Source organism: Nuphar pumila, chromosome 4, assembly GCF_984573655.1.
Source record: "Nuphar pumila chromosome 4, dmNupPumi1.hap1.1, whole genome shotgun sequence".
Taxonomy (NCBI): Eukaryota; Viridiplantae; Streptophyta; class Magnoliopsida; order Nymphaeales; family Nymphaeaceae; genus Nuphar; species Nuphar pumila.
The window spans coordinates 11792109-11809366 of record NC_143252.1 but is presented as its reverse complement, the minus strand read 5'-3'; the positions used below and the strand labels follow the sequence as shown (position 1 = coordinate 11809366).

Genomic DNA, 17258 nt, shown 5'->3' with positions numbered 1-17258 from the left:
GGTTTTTCTAACAAATAAGGCAGTGTCAGTGAAACAAGAAGAAAAACCATTTTCTAACATTACGGAGTTAAATCTATCATACCAAGCCTTAGGGGCATGTTTTAAACCATAAAGTGCTTTTCGAAGACGAAACACTTTCCCTTTGGGAGTCTCCATTCTTGGTGGAGCATCCATATATACCTCTTCATTCAGATCACCATTTAAGAAGGCGTTTTTAACATCCATTTGATAGATTTTCCATTCAGATCAACCAATATAATGAAGAAATATATATTTTATATATACAAGTAGATAAATACATATACATATATGAAATATATATGTATATGTATCTTCTTTTATATATATAAAATATATATAGAAAATACATTGTCTTATAAATTACAATTTAACACCTCCCCTCAAACTTAGGGCAAGATAACCGAAAGTTTGCCAAGGAGGAAATTGAACCGCGGAGCACACAAAGCTTTGGTGAAGAAATCTGCCAACTGATATTCTGAAGTTACATATGGAAGATCTATAATTTTTTTCAGATACGCTTCCCGAACATAGTGATAGTCCATCTCAATGTGTTTAGTCCGCTCATGAAAAGTATGATTTTTGGCAATGTATATTGCACTCTTGTTATCACAGCATAGCTTGGTGGGCCCTTCTATTGAGATCCCCATGTCTTCTAATAGCTGATGAATCCATACAATTTCCATGGTAGTAGTCGCCATGGCACGATATTCAGCTTCTGTTGAGGATAAAGACACTTTTTGCTGCTTCTTACATCTCCATGAAATCAACGAGTCTCCTAAAAACACACAAAAACCAGTGGTGGAGTGACGGTTATTTGGGTCACCTCCCCAGTTAGAGTCAGTATAAGCAATTAATTTTAATTCAGAAGAAGAGGATAAGAATACTCCCTTGTTTAGTGTGCCTTTTATGTATCTCACAATCCGCAAGATGGCACTCATGTGAACTGATGTTGGTGCATGTTGGAACTGACTTGCAGTATGAACTCCATGAGAGATATCTGGTCTAGTAATACTCAGATACATCAAAGATCCCACAAGCTGTCTGTAGGGGGGTGAGATCGGAGAGAGGAATACCATCATCAATTTTCATTTTAGCTTCTACTATAGCAGTAGTTTCACAATAATCTCAGAGGCAAGCTTAGTTTGAGATAAAAAATACCTGACCGGTCAATAATCTCAGAGGCAAGCTTAGTTTGAGATAAAAAATACCCTCTATAAGAGTAAGCTACTTCAATACCCAAAAAATAAGTTAGAAATCCCAAATCAGACATTTCAAACCTATCCTTCAAAATTGATTTTATGCTTTTAACCCCTTTAAAATCACTTTCGGTTATAAGCATATCATCCACATATAAGAGCAGAATGACAATCCCTGTATTGGTTTTTCTAACAAATAAGGCAGTGTCAGTGAAACAAGAAGAAAAACCATTTTCTAACATTACGGAGTTAAATCTATCATACCAAGCCTTAGGGGCATGTTTTAAACCATAAAGTGCTTTTCGAAGACGAAACACTTTCCCTTTGGGAGTCTCCATTCTTGGTGGAGCATCCATATATACCTCTTCATTCAGATCACCATTTAAGAAGGCGTTTTTAACATCCATTTGATAGATTTTCCATTTGTTGATTGAGGCAACGGTAATGAAACATCGGACAATGACCATTCGGGCCACAGGGGCAAAAGTTTCTTTATAGTCAATCCCATATTCTTGACTATATCCCTTTGCAACTAATCGAGCCTTATATCTCTCAAGAGATCCGTCGCTCTTAGTTTTTATCTTAAATACCTATCTACACCCTATTGCTTTCTTACCCTTAGGAAGATCTTGGAACTCTCAAGTCTTTGCCCTATTGAGAGCTGAAAACTGACATTTCATTGCTTTCAGCCATTCATCATTCTTTTTGGCTTATTCGAAGTTTTTGGGTTCTATAGAGGAATGAATAGCGCTAAGGCAAGCTCTATGTTTAGGAGTAAATGAATCATATGAAATAAACCTAGAAGGCATCTTTCTACTTCTTTCAATTCTTCGTAGGTTTTCATCATTTGTTGAATTGGACCCACTAGGTTCACTGGATTTTTCAATTGCACTCCTAAAACTGTTTTTATCTCTATGGGTATATGTTATAGGATCTCTCAATGCTCCTTCACTTCTATGTTGGGAGATAGGTGGATGGGAAGAGCCATCTTCTTTATCATTGACATCATTATGAATGAAATCGTCATCACTATCATCATCATGTGCTAACATTTCAAATAAAAAGGAGTAATCCATGTTTTCTTCAAAGGGTTCACTCTTTTCAAAACCATTAACATTTTCCTGAAAACTCACATTTCTAGAAACATATAGCTTGTCATTCTTAATATCATAACAACAAGACCTTTTTTGGGTTTCAGAATATCCAAGAAAAGCACAGGCAATGGCTTTTGGCGAAAGCTTGTCATTCTTGTCAGTAAGAACGAAACATTTGCAACCAAAAATTCTCAACCAACTATAGTCGGGTTCTTTGGTATACAAATTTTCAAAAGGCGAGATATTGTTCAAGTTTTTAGAAGGTAGCCGATTTATCAGATAGACAGATGCTAAAGCCGCTTCAGCACAAAAACCTTTTAGGATGTTTTGAGAAACAAGTAATGTTCGATTTGTCTCTATTATATGTCTATGCTTCCTTTCGGCTAATCCATTTTGTTGAGGGGTTTTGGGACAAGATCTTTGGTGAAGAATACCATGACTTTCAAGATAATTTTTGAATTCACTTGAAAGGTATTTTCCACCAGAGTCAGTTCTAAAAATTTTTAGATTCTCATTAAATTGATTTTTAATCATCATATGATAGGTTTTAAAAATTGAGAAAACTTCATATTTGTGTTTAAGAAAATAAATCCAACAATATCTCGTGTAGTCGTCAACAAAAATGACATAATATGCAAAGCCTCCTTTTGATAGGACGGGTGTCGGTCCCCATACATCCGAATGGATAATTTCAAAATGTCTTGTTGTAAGCATAAATCTTTCACAAAAAGACAATTTTTTCATTTTCCCAAGAATACAATCATTACAAGTTAAATCATTTTTACATAGACTTTTAACAAAAGGTAAATGAGAAATTTTTGCAATATTTGGATGTCTAAGTCTCTTTTGCCACACATTAATATCCCTTTGTTGGACAACATTACAAAACAGGTTCCTTGGAATTTGAAGGGAATCGACATAGTATAGATCACCCTTTCTAGAGCCTTCCCCAATCAATCTCCCGAACCGGCGATCCTGTATCCAACATTTGTTAGATGAGAACTTTATATCACACTCATGATCCGAGAGTTTAGAAACAAAAAACAAATTTAAGTTTAATTTGGGTATAAATCTAATTTTTGGAATAAAGAACCCTTGTTTTTCAAAATTTCCTATTTCTTTTACTTCAAGAGATGTTCCATCCACAGTTGAAACAAAAGATGAGAGAGATTTTTTGAGTATTCGAAAAAAGAACTAAAACTTGGGGTCATGTTTAAAGAAGCACCCGAATCTAAAAGCCAAGAGGTCTTATCGGGAGGAGAAGGTTGACATGGTGGCTCCGGAAATAGCCCATTTTAAAAGAGGTTGAAGTGCATCCACGATTTGTTGCAATGAAAGAGCTCCATTTGAAGATGACGAGCACTCTTCCTTTTGAGGTTGAGATGTAGTAGCCATGGCAAGTAACTTTTTCCACTTTGGGCAAATAAGCTTGATATGCCCCGGTTCTTTACAAAAATGACATAAAAGCTTGCTACAATCCTTCTTCCCTCTTTGACCACTTGAGTTTTGATTCTTGAAGTGAGGAGGCTTGTAGGTCCTTAAGTTGCTCCCCGGTCTTGAGACGACATTAACTCCTTCATTTTCTTCATTATAGGAAGGTGTAGCTAGAACACTTGGGTTGTTCTTGCTTATACCCATACGAGTCTCTTCCCTACTTAGTTTAGTAATTACATCTTCAAGAGAGGGGGAAGTGAAGACGGATAAAAGAGAAGATCGGATTTGTTCGAATTTAGGCCTAAGCCCATTCAAAAAAATAAAAAATCTATCTTCTTCCAATTGTTTATAACGAAGCTCTATGGCTTTTCCACTCCACTTGGGTTCGAGCATAGCAAGCTCATCCCAAATAGAAGAGAGTTTGGCAAAATACTCCCTTATAGTCATCTCTCCTTGACGAAGAGTTAGAGCTCTCTTTTGGAGGTAATATTTATGAGACAGGTCCCTATAGGTGTACACCTTCTCAAGGTACTCCCACGCTTGAGAAGCCTTATTAAACTTGATAATATTGGCGTTAATTCTTGTTTCTATGGATGAAAAAATCCATGAGAGGATTTTAAAATTCCTCATCTCCCATTCTTCATGCTTTTTGGTTTAGTCTTCAAGCGCCTTGGCTCTTTCTTCGCCTTCAAGGATTTTTATTTCTCCTTTCTCCATCAAGGTTATCTTTGGCTCCGGTTCGGGAATCGAGCCTTGAACATAACCCCAAAACCCTTTTTTTTTAATATGAGCCTCCATGTTTTCGGCCTAGACGTGATAGTTGGACCCATTGAGTTTGAAGCCGAGAGAAAAATGAGTCTTTTTCACCCATTAGAGAGGAGAGATGATGAAAAAGAATACGTATCACAAAGGATTTTTAGACCTTTCTTGATAGAAGAGTCTTTTAAAATATTAGATGAACAAGTGAATCCACTTCAATCACCAAAAAAATCGAGGACACACTTTTCGAAGCAACCGAAAAAGTGAGAATCCACACGATCATTTTTTTTTTCTCCAATCTTGCTCTGATACCATGTGAAGAATCCTTGCTAACAATCAAGTTTTCAAATAACTTGATACTTCAAATACTCAATACACAAATATAAATGCACAGTGTTTATAAGCTTTACACTACAAAAGAAGTGCAATAAATGCACAGTGTTTATAAGCTTTACACCAAAGAGAGTGCAATAAATGCACTATATTTATAAACTTAAAGAGACAACTCCTTACTCTAATACATACATACAATGGGCACACATAGCCCTTATTTATAAGCAAACTTAAGAGACGTTGGGCTATTACCAACAACTCTTATTAGAGACGTTGGGAATCAGCCCAACGTCTATATTTTTAAAACTGTGTACACAGTCAATGGCTGACTGTTGTACACTGTGCACAGTCAGCCACTGACTGCGTACAAAAACAGTTTATAAAAAAAAATAAGAAATGAAATAAATTACAAAAATAAAAAAATAAAAAAAGAGGAATTACAATCATATTAAAAAACATGAATATGCGTAAAATGTAGAAATGACTAAAATACCCCTACAGCCAATACAATAAAGAAATATATATTTTATATATACAAGTAGATGAATACATATACATATATGAAATATATATATGTATATGTATCTTCTTATATATATATAAAATATATATAGAAAATACATTGTCTTATAAATTACAATTCAACACGAAGTACAAACTCAAACAAGATACCAAGATCAAGAATCTCTCGCTCTAATACCATGTCACAAAATATGCGAAAAAACAAAAACAAGAACCACAAAGGGCTTACCATAACACAAACACAACGTGCACATGAACAAGTCCACCATGGGATAATATAAGGTGCCAACATAGGTAATACAAACAGCCACTAAGGGCGATACCATGCATTAAAGCACAAAAGCAAGAAAAAAATAAATAACATTTTATTCATAATATACTTACAAGGTGAGTTAGAAGAAATCCTCTATTTATAAGCACAAAAGAGAGGAAGGGATATAAAAGAGGGGTCATGGGAGGCAGTCCAGCTGGCTGTTGGACTGCCTCAACAGTCCTTTGACTGATACTAAAATAAATAGAAAAATAAAAAAGTTAAAAAATAATGCAGTCCCTACTGGACTGCACCTATTACATCAAAATAAATGATTGAAATACCCCTATGGGTATTTCAGTTTACATACAAAAAGAATATATATATATATATATATATATATATATATATCATTCAATATCTTATCAATAGGATCCAATACATTTTAACAGAAAAAAGGCAACAAGTTCTTGATCACCATGAACCTCAATTTTCACAATCTCACACGAGCACACGATCAAAGGTCCAAGAATCAAGAGCCATGTAATGGAATCAAAAGAAAACGTGCACAATGATAAGGCCGCTAATGGGCTAAGCACAAGAGACACTATGGGCAAACACAAAGCACAAGACAAGAATGTACACAAACACAAGCCACTAAGGGCTAAGCGCACAATATAAAAAATATAATTTTATTAGAACTCAAATGCTCAAGAAAAGCATAATGGAGAAGAGGGAAAAACCCCTATATATACATGAGAGAGGGAGGAGAGAATATACATAAAAGAGAGAGGGAGGAGAGAATATACATAAAAGAGAGAGGGAGCTAGCTCTAACAGCTACCTAAATAGCCGTTGGCAAGATCCAATGGCTAGTTAGCTAGCCGCTAGACCTAGCCTAACGGCTAGCTCCCAATGGACAAAAGTGCCCTTAAAGGGCATGAAAAATACATCAAAAGATAAATAAAAATACAAAAAGTAAATGCAAAAAATACCTAAATACAAACTATAATAAAATCATGTAAATGTATATATGCATAAAGGTATATATATACATGTACTAAGAGAGGTACATTTATATGTATAAACATATACATATATTTAACAGTGGTCTGGGCTACTTACCGATGAAATACTCGTCTATATCTTGATTCAAGCGAATCTCTAGAAGCAATCATTGGGAGGGAATAGGGGAAAAAATCATAGTGAGACTCCAATTATATAAGGCTCAATATCTATCTCTATGGGTAGATTTGTTCTGGTCAAGCTTGTCCACAACTACATCCTTCATACCTCTTATCACTCTTCAAACTATCAACAAAATCTGAAGCAAGGCTATCAAGGATCTTTTCTTGTTTTTGGAAGGTCATAATGAGGGCAAAAAGTTTCATTAGCTGGAATGGGGTAGCGTCTGCCTTCTTATTGACAAAGGTGGACTGGGTATAAGAGGATTAGCCCTTCTCAGCAGTGCTTTTCATATCAAGTGGTGGTGGAGATTACAACACGAGGATAGTAGGTGGTCATGCCTGTCCTGAAGGAAATATATAAAGCACCAGCTTCACCATTTAATTGAACCTGGACAAGACCTGATCGATACTACTGGTGTTTGGAAGGGTTGGTGTAAGATATTGGATCTTTTCAAGGAGCGCATTAGTATCAAAGTGGGGGACAGAAGTAGAATCAGATTTTGGAATGATCTATGGTTGGAGTTAAGTCTGGTCCATCTAGCTTATTCAGGTATGCAATAACAAAAGCAGTTCAGGTACCTAGTTAGCAAAGTCATTTTGGAAGGATTACTTTAAGGGTTCCTTTTTATTGATCTTAAATTCACAACAATTTTTTAGGTAATTTACATATAAGGCACTTCACGTATGTCCTGTTTACAGTTAATCGCCTCAGGTTCCAAATATTTATGATAAATCCTTAAATTATTTAGAAATTGATTGGATGACATGTAGGTTAGTTTCCTTTCATATAACTCTAGTTGAATCATTGAATGAGGGAGGGAGGGAGCTGTAATTTTGTAGTTAAAATTAAATAAAAAGTAACACAGTCAGCCATGCTATCAATTTCTCAAAAACTTAAAAACTCAATATTTGAAACCTGAGGCAGTTAAATGTAGGTATGCCATAAGGTAGGTGCTTATGTAAATTACTCTTTTTTTCTTCTTAATTATTAGTTTGCTTCTTTAGTATCTTTTGTATTGATAGATTGTCAAGTTGTCATCATGCCAAAAGAGAATAATGATGGTGGATTAGGAAGATATTGAAGTGGCAGATCACAAAAAGCCAAACTTGTCAGAGACTCTTCACCATGCATCTCTTGTGTAATAGTAAAAGAAAGCACCTAACTTCATCCTTTTTTTCTCCTAAAGAATAATTGTACTTAACCAAATAATGCCTAAACTAATCTGTAAATACTGCATCTATAAGATTTTAATAGTAGTGACCTTTTGTCACACTGAAAATATAGTGTTACCTTCAAGGATTTTTTTTTAAATTTCATCTAGCAATTCCATCTTTGTTTGTTACTTTTTTCTCTACAATTCTTTTAAAACTTTGAAATGTATGTTGTAGGATTACTTTTCAATTTCTGAGGTTATCCTGACCTATGATAATGGTATTGGAGATTGGGAATAATTAATCAGTCATATTGCAGTAGTTTGTCTTGGTACTGAAATTTCTCTATGCTTATCCTTTATATATGCAGCCGGCAAACTGGTGCATTAAATCGTATTATTGATCGTGGTAGCCGTGCAATAAATTTTATTCTATCCGCTATGGTCTTTAATGTTGTTCCTACAATTCTTGAGGTACCCACTCTTGCGCGCTCATGCTTGGAACCAATAAGTGCGTTTGTTTTTGGTTTTCATTCCATAGTACTTTTTGAGATGCATTTTCTTATTGCATTGTCGAATGCATGTTTTGTTGTTTTCTGAATGGTTAGTTTCTTGATTGCTTATGTTCCAGGGGGTCTGTTTGAAAGGTATTTTATATTAACTTATAAGTGTTCAGATATCGATGGTATCAGGTATCCTGGCATACAAATGTGGAACGTCATTTGCATGGATCACGTCTTTATCTGTTGCCACTTATGTTGCCTTCACTCTAGCTGTGACACAGGTTAGAATGTAATCTGTTTGTATCATTTTGTGAGTTGGTTCACACCTACAATAGCGTTTTTGGTTATTCCCTAAGATGTTTCTTCTACTGGCATTTTAGTGGAGGACTAAGTTCAGACAAACCATGAATAAAGCTGATAATGATGCAAGTGCTAGAGCAATTGATTCCCTGATTAACTACGAGGTGCACAACTTTGTTTCCTTGGTGTAATTGTTGTTTCTCTTTTTCCATGATTTCCTTCTTTTATCTTCAATTGTATGATATTTCTTGTGCTGGAAAAAGTAAACAAGAAGATGAAGTTTTTAATATTTTGTGACTGTTCTACAGACGGTTAAATATTTCAACAACGAGTCTATTGAAGTAGAAAAATACGATGAGCTTTTGAAGAGTAAGTATCTGAAGTATAAACCTTTTTCATGGGATTTTTTCCAATGTGAGACGCTCTCTTATATGTGCCTTGCATTATATAGTGTGCTTGTTTTGCAAAATTTAACTTCAACGTGGTTTTCTTTTCCAATCTTCAAACTTGCAGATTCAAATTCAGGGTGACAAAAAATCAAGGGCCAGGTGGGATACTGAGTCCCTGGTGGCTTGTTTAGCTTGCATGAACATTTATTCAGACAACTCGACTTGAGTTAACTCAGACCAACTTGGTGCCATTTTACATGTTTAGTTTAGGCACCAATTGGTCATGTAATTCAATCACATTTGGTTTTTATTATAAGTTCTCATATCCTCTGTAGATGCATCGGGCCTGTGTACAGTTTTATTGTATAAAAGTGATGGTGTTGCATGCTGATGATGATCGTCTTGTACCATCTCATGTTCTGAATTAAGTTCATTATAGGACAACAAAAGTTGGTTTAAACTTTAATTTCATTAGATATTGTTTGAAAGGTTATGAAAAAGTAGGTTTTTTCATGAAAAGGAAATTGTTGATACTCTAAAGCCTATTGCTAAATCTCAAATTTTGTCAAGAATAGATGCCTGAGGGTTTAAAATAAGTACTTATGGTGTTATCTCTCATGAATGGGGTGAGAACCATTTTCTCATGAAATATTCTTATAACTGCAACTCTAAGTTTCCCCTCCGATATAGATATAAATGGGTTGGTTTTGATCCCAATGTGTGTTTACCAAATCTAACCCATTGGATATGCATTAATCGGAATCAGATTTGGATTTGGAGTTAATGTGAAGCACACTTAATCCAAATCGAATATACAAATAAAAATCCTGATCTGATTGAAGTCCATAAAATATTTGGATTCATGTTATTAAAGCAATAGTGTTCCAACCTGCTAAAATGTATCCTATATATACTTCTTGTAATACCCTATAAGGGTAAAATTGTCATTTCTAATTTTACACATATTCCCCTTGGAATATGTATGTTATTTTTATTCTTATATTTTTTCTTTTTCTTCTTTTTTTTTCTTTTTTACTTTTTCATTTTTTTGAGCCATTGGGGGGCCCACCATATAGGCGTTGGGCCCCTCCAACGGTCACACTTCTGACTGTTGGAGGGGCTCCAATGTCTATATGGAGCCCCTCCAAGGTCTCCTTTTGGTTGGTTATAAATAGGGGTGAACCCCCTTGTATTTCTTAAGCTTTGGTCAAAACTCCCTCACTTCAATAAAGATTCATATTTTTTATGCCTTTGTGCATTTAGGTTCCCTTGAATGTGTTGTGTGTTTATGCACATTTGTTCCAAGTATTCTTATTGTGCCTTTGTGCACGTGTTTCTCATTAAGAACTTAGTGTTCTTATGTATGTTGTCTCTTTGAAGACATTTTCACATGGTACGAGAGCTTGGTCTCTATAAGAAGAGCTCGGGTATTGCGTCATCTTGGTGGTGTCCTTGAAAAAGGTGCTCATTTCTCCTTCTCATTCTTTTGGGCACAAGAAGCTCTTGCAACTCATTTCAAGTAAAGCAGAATACATCAAGTAAGCTCAAAGAAGACCCCTTGTGGTAAGATTTCAACTCTTGAAGACTCTTTCTTTCTCATAACGGCACTTCCATGGGAGAAAAAGATTCTCATTTTTCCCTAGGATTTAAACTCGATGGGTCCAACTATCATGATTGGGCCGACAATATGGAAGCCTATATTAAAGGAAAAAGTCTTTGGAGCTATGTCAAAGGCACTATTCTCAAACTCGAACAAAAAATCCCCACTATTGAAAAAGGTGAAATTAAGGTTCTTGACGGGGAAGAAAGAGAAAAGGTTTTGAAGAATATAATAATAAGCATGAGTGAGAAATGAAGAATTACAAAATCCTTTCATGGATTTTCTCTTCTGTTGAGACCTGAATCAATACAAATATTTTGAAATTTAAGAAGGCGTCTCAAGTATGCGAATAGCTTGAGAGGATGTTTACTTCAAGGGATTTGTCCCACAAGTACTATCTTCAAAAAAGAGCTTTGACCCTTTAACAAGGCAAATTAACTATTAGAGAATATTTCACAGAGTTATCCTCTATTTAAGATGAGCTTGTTATGCTTGGACCAAAATGAAGTGGAGAAGCCATTGAGCTTCAACACAAGCAATTGGAAGAAGATCGGTTTTTTAATTTTTTGAATGGGCTTAGACCCGAGTTCGAACAAATAAGATCTTTTCTTCTATCTTCTTTCACGTCCCCACCACTTGAAGATGTTCTTACTAAGTCAAGTGAAGAAAAACTCGTATGGGAATGAGCAAAACCATTCCGAGTGTTCTTGCAATACCTTCAAACCAAGAGAAAAAATAAGGAACATATGCCGTTTCTAAACCGGGGAATAACTTGAAAACATACAAACCCCCTCATTTTAAAAATCAAAATCAAGAAGCGAGAGAAAATGGTGGTCAAAACGGAAGGTACCAAGGAAGAGATTATAACAAAATTGTCATTTTTGTAAAGACCCAGGACACATCAAACCGGTGTGTCCAAAATGGAAGAAGATGGTGGCTATGTCTACCACATTTCAACCACATATGGAAGAGGGGCCATCTACTTCCACCAATGGATTTTGATCTCTAAGTCAAATCGTGGAAGCTCTTCAACCACTTCTCAAAGAGGCAACTTTCGGGGCTGCCATGTCAACCTTCTCCCCTTCCGGTACGACTTCTTGGCTTTTAGATTCAGGTGCCTCCTTTCATATGACTCCAAATATTTTCTCCCTTTCTGAATATTAAAAAAATATATCTCCATCTTTTGCTTCAACCGCGGATAGCACTTCTCTTAAAATCAAAGGGATTAGAAATTTTGAAAATCAAGGATTTTTTATTCTCAAAATTAGATATATACTAAAACTAAATTTAAATTTGCTTTCGGTGTCTCAACTTTCGGACCATGGGTGTGATATAAATTTTTCATCTAACAAATGTTGGATACAGGATCGTCGGTCCGGGGAGTTGATTGGGGAAGGCTTTAGGAAGAGAGATCTATACTACGTGGATTTTCTTCAAATACCAAAGAACTTTTTTTTGTAATGTTGCCCAACATAAAGATAAATGTTTGGCACAAAAGACTTGGGCATCCCAATGTCATCAAGCTTTGTTAAAGATCTTTGTAAATGTGATTTCACTTGTAATGACTCTATTCTTGGAAAAATGAGAAGCATGCCTTTTGAACAAAGATCTATGTTTACCACCAAATTATTTGAACTTGTTCATTCTAATGTATGAGGACCAACACCCATTATATCAAAAGGAGGGTTTGTATACTATGTTATTTTTATTTATGATTATTCTAGATATTGTTGGATATACTTTCTTAAACATAAACATGAGGTTTTTGTATAATTTAAAGCATATCACATGATGATTAAAAATCAATTTAATGGAAACTTAAAGATTCTTAGAATCAAGTGAGTATCTTTCAAATGAGTTCAAAAATTATTTTGAAAATTACGGAATTGTTCATCAAAAGTCTTGTCCAAAAACACCTCAACAAAATGTTTTAACCGAAAGAAAACATAGACATATTATTGAAACCATTAGAACCTTATTTATTTCTCAAAACATTCCAAAACGATTTTGGGTTGAGGCGGCCTTTGTATCCGTTTATCTTATAAATCGTCTTCCATCAATTTATCTTTTTAAAATATTATATAAAAAAGAACCCGACTACAATAGATTGAGAATTTTTGGATGCAAATGTTTTGTTCTTACGGATAAAAATGACAAACTCTGACCAAAAGCTATTCCTTGTGCATTTCTTGGATATTCCAAAACTTAAAAGGGTTTCGATATTATGATATTATGAATGACAAATTATGTGTTTAGAAATGTAATCTTCTTGGAAAACATTAACGGTTTTGAGAAGAGTGAATTTCATAAAAAGAATATTGACTATTTTTTCTTGTTTGAATTATTGTCTAGAAATGATGATGTTTCTAGTGATGTTGAGTTCACATATAATGATATTAGTGATAATGAAGTAGAAGAAAATAACAACTCCTCTCATCAATCTACCGATCATCATATGGAAGAAACATCTAGTGACCCTATGACTTGTACATATATAGATAAAAGCATTTTTAGAAGTGCAATTGAAAAACATAGTGAACGCAATAAATCTACTTCTTCACAAGAGATAAATCCTCGAAGAACCGATAGGACTAGAAAAATTCCTTTTAGGTTTATATCCTATGATTCATTTTTACCTAGATATAGAGCTTGTTTTAGCGCCATTTACTCATATGTGGAACCTAAAAACTTTGGAGAAGCCAAGAAGAGTGTTGAATGGAGAGAAGCTATGGATAACAAATTTAAAGCTCTTAGGAAAGCTAAGACATGGGAATTTCAAAATCTTTCTAGAAGAAAGAAAACTATAGGGTGTAGATGGTTTTTCAAAATCAATACCAAGAGTGATGGATCTCTTGAAAGATACAAAGCACGCTTAGTCGCCAAAGGGTATAGTCAAGAATATGGAATAAACTATGATGAGACATTTGCTCCCGTTGCACGTATGGTTACCGTTTGATGTCTCATTACTATTACTTTAATTAAAAAATGAAACATCTATCAAATGGATTTCAAAAATGCTTTTTTGAATGACGATCTTAACGAAGAAGTGTATATGGATGCTCCTCCAGGTATGCAGATCCCTAAAGATAAAGTGCTTCACCTACGAAAAACTTTTTATGGTTTGAAACAAGCTCCCAAGGCTTGGTATGATCGATTTACCAACATAATGGTAGCAAATGGTTTTGTCTCATGCTACACTTACACTACTTTATTTTTCAAGAACTCTGATGCAGGTATTGTGATTTTGTTATTATATGTTGATGATATGTTGATCACAGGGGATAATGCATTAGGAATCAAGAGTATCAAGTCTACTCTAACAGAAAAATTTGAAATGTCAGACTTAGGTTTTCTGACATATTTTTTGGGCATTTAAGTTGCCTATTCTCACATAAGTTATTTTTTGTCTCAAACTAAGCTTGTTTGTGAGGTTATTGATAGGTCAGGTATTTCAGATGACAAAACTTGTGAAACTTCTGATGATGAGATTCCTCTAAAAAATCCTACTCCTTACAGGCAACTGGTTGGTTCATTGATGTATCTTAGCATCACCAGACCAGATATCTTTCATGCAGTGCATGTTGCAAGGCAATTTCAACATGCACCTATATCAGTTTATATGAGTGCTGTTCTTCGGATTATCCGATATGTAAAAGGAATTAGAAACAATGGAGTATTTCTATCCTCATCTTCTGAATTAAATTTAATTGCTTATACTGACTCTGATTGGGGAGGTGACTTAAATAACCGTCACTCCACCACTGGTTTTTGTATTTTTTAGGTGAATCTTTGGTGTCATGGCGATGTAAGAATTAACAGAAGGTGTCCCTATCTTCTACGAAGGTTGTGTATTGAGCCATGACAACTATAACCATGAAAATTGTTGGATTCAGCGGTTATTGAAAGACATGGGCGTTTGTGTTCAAAGGCCTACCAAGTTATGCTGTGGCAACAAAAGTGCAATATATATTGTAAAGAATCACACTTTTCATGAGCGCACGAAGCATAGTGAGATGGACTGCCACTATGTTAGAAAAAAATATCTAAAGAATGTCGTTGATCTACCCTGTGACATCAGAATACCAACTGGCGAACTTTTTCGCTAAGGTACTCTGTTCTCTTCGATTCAATTTTCTTCTTGGCAAACTTTCGGTCATCACACTGTAAGTTTAAGGGGGGATGTTAAAATGTATCCTATATATATATATACTTGTAATACCCTATAAGGGTAAAATTGTCATTTTCAATTTTACGCATATTCCCCTTGGAATATGTATGCAATTTTTATTCTTATATTTTTTCTTTGTATTCTTTTTTCTTTATCTTTTTTTTTTCTTTTTAACTTTTTCATTTTTTGAGCCATTGGGGGGCCCACCATATAGGCATTGGGCCCCTCCAACGTCTATATGGAGCCCCTCCAAGGTCTCTTTTTGGTTGGTTATAAATAGGGGTGAACCCCCTTGTATTTCTTAAGCTTTGGGTCAAAGCTCCCTCACTTTTTTAATAAAGATTCATATTTTTTATGCCTTTGTGCATTTGGGTTCTCTTGAATGTGTTGTGCCTTTGTGCACGTATTGTTAAATAATGTAACATAATTTAATATGTAATCTCATAATTTTAGTTTACTTTTAAAAGTTTAGTTAGGATTAGGTTAGTTTATTTAACTAGGTTAGGTTTCTTTTTCTTTTTTAGTTTATTTTTGGACTTTTTTGGCTTTATGCTTTTTTGACCAAAGTCAAAAAGCATAAAGTAGAGAGAGCTGTTGGACTCCCAACAACTATATTTAGAGCCGTTGGGAGCCCAACGACTCCTTCATTCCCTCCCTCCCTTGTATTATAAATAAGGGGTGATCCCCTTGTGTTTTGTATTAAGGCTTTTTATAAAGCCCTTTCACATTCAATAAAGCGGCTCATTTTCTATGCCCTTGTGCACGTGTATCTGTGCCATTTGTGCACTTGTGAGAGTTTTCCTTGTGCCTTTGTGCACACCTCTTGTCTCAAGTATCGTGTGTGTACACACTCTCTTTATAGAGATTTTCACATGGTATCAGCGCAAGGTTGCTTGGGGAAAGAAAATCTTGCGGTTCTTCACAATATTGAGTGTCTCGAAAAGTGTACCTTCAGTGTTCTTGGAATTGGCGTGAAGACTTCTCTTCATCTAATATTTTAAAAGATTACTACAAGTAAGATTTAAAATCTCATTGTGGTACATATTCTTTTCTCTCATCTTATCTCTCTAATGGGTGAAAAAAACTCCCATTTCTCACTTGGCTTTAAGCTCATTGACTCCAATTATCATGTGTGGGCCGGAAATACGGAAGCCCATATTAAAGGAAAAGAGCTTTGGCGTTATGTTCAAGGCTCGATTCTGGAACCAGAGCCTAAAATTACTTTGGTTGAAAGAGGAGAAATCAAAATTCTTGAGGGAGATGAAAACTAAGGCTCTTGAAGAATATAGCAAAAAACATGAGGAATGAGAAATGAAGAACTTCAAGATTTTGTCGTGGATCTTCTCCTCCGTTGAGACTAGAATCAACGCCAATATTAGTTTAAAAAGGCTTCTCAAGTGTGAGAGTACCTTGAGAAGATGTACACTTCTAGAGACTTGTCCTACAAGTATTACCTCCAAAAGAGGGTGCTAACCCTTCTTCAAAGGGAGATGATTATAAGGGAATATTTTGTCGAACTCTCTTTTATTTGGGATGAGCTTGCTATGCTCGAACCTAAGTGAAGTGGAGAAGCCATAGAGCTCCGTCATAAACAACTAGAAGAAGACCGGTTTTTCAACTTTTTGAACGAGCTAAGGCTCGAGTTTGAGCAAATTAGATCTTCTCTCCTATCCTCCTTCACCTCACATTCTCTTGAAGACGTCATTACAAAATTAAGTGGAGAGAAAACTTGTATGGGCATTAGCAAGCAAAATCCAAGTGTTCTTGCAATGCCCACAAATCAAGATGAGTGCAATGGAGCAAAAGCCGTTTCTAGGCCCGGGAACAACTTGAGGACATATAAAGCTCTTCATTTAAAAGCCAAAATCAAAGTGGTCAAGGCGAAAGAAGGGACTATAGCAAAATTGTGTGTCACTTTTGCAAAGAACCGGGTCATATCAAACCGGTTTGTCCTAAGTGCAAGAAATTACTGGCAATGGCCACCACATCTCAACCACAAAAAGAGGAATCTACAAATGAAGCTCTATCTCTAAATCAAATTGTGGAAGCTCTTCAACCTCTTCTTGAGGAAGCTATTTCCGGTGTCGCCGTGTCTACTCCTTCAGGTAAAACCTCTTGGCTTTTAGATTCCGGTGCTTCATTTCACATGTCTCCAAACATTTCCTCTCTTTCCGAATATTTTAAAAGTTCGTCACCATCGCTTGTTTCAACCACAGATGGCACTTCTCTTGAAATTAAGGGAATTAGAAATTTTAAAACCCAAAACTTCTTTATTCCTAAAATTAGATTTATACCAAAATTGAATTTGAACTTACTTTCTGTCTCTCAACTCTCGGACCTTGGGTGTGACAT

At 35.3% G+C, this 17258-nt stretch overlaps 1 protein-coding gene across 3 annotated transcripts in view; it reads left to right on the top strand.

Moving 5' to 3' along the window:
• The window catches only part of LOC149839374 (ABC transporter B family member 25, mitochondrial-like), a 248133-nt gene that overhangs the window by 40959 nt on the left and 189916 nt on the right, over positions 1-17258 (top strand). For 2 of the 3 annotated variants that reach the window (XM_090002513.1, XM_090002511.1), the window contains exons 6-9: positions 8318-8457; positions 8639-8730; positions 8830-8913; positions 9058-9118. In XM_090002513.1, the coding sequence (XP_089858639.1) occupies positions 8318-8457; positions 8639-8730; positions 8830-8913; positions 9058-9118 (377 nt within the window). Of the gene's footprint in view, positions 1-8317; positions 8458-8622; positions 8731-8829; positions 8914-9057; positions 9119-17258 lie in introns of all 3 variants that reach the window. The other variant, XM_090002512.1, reaches the window with a different exon arrangement.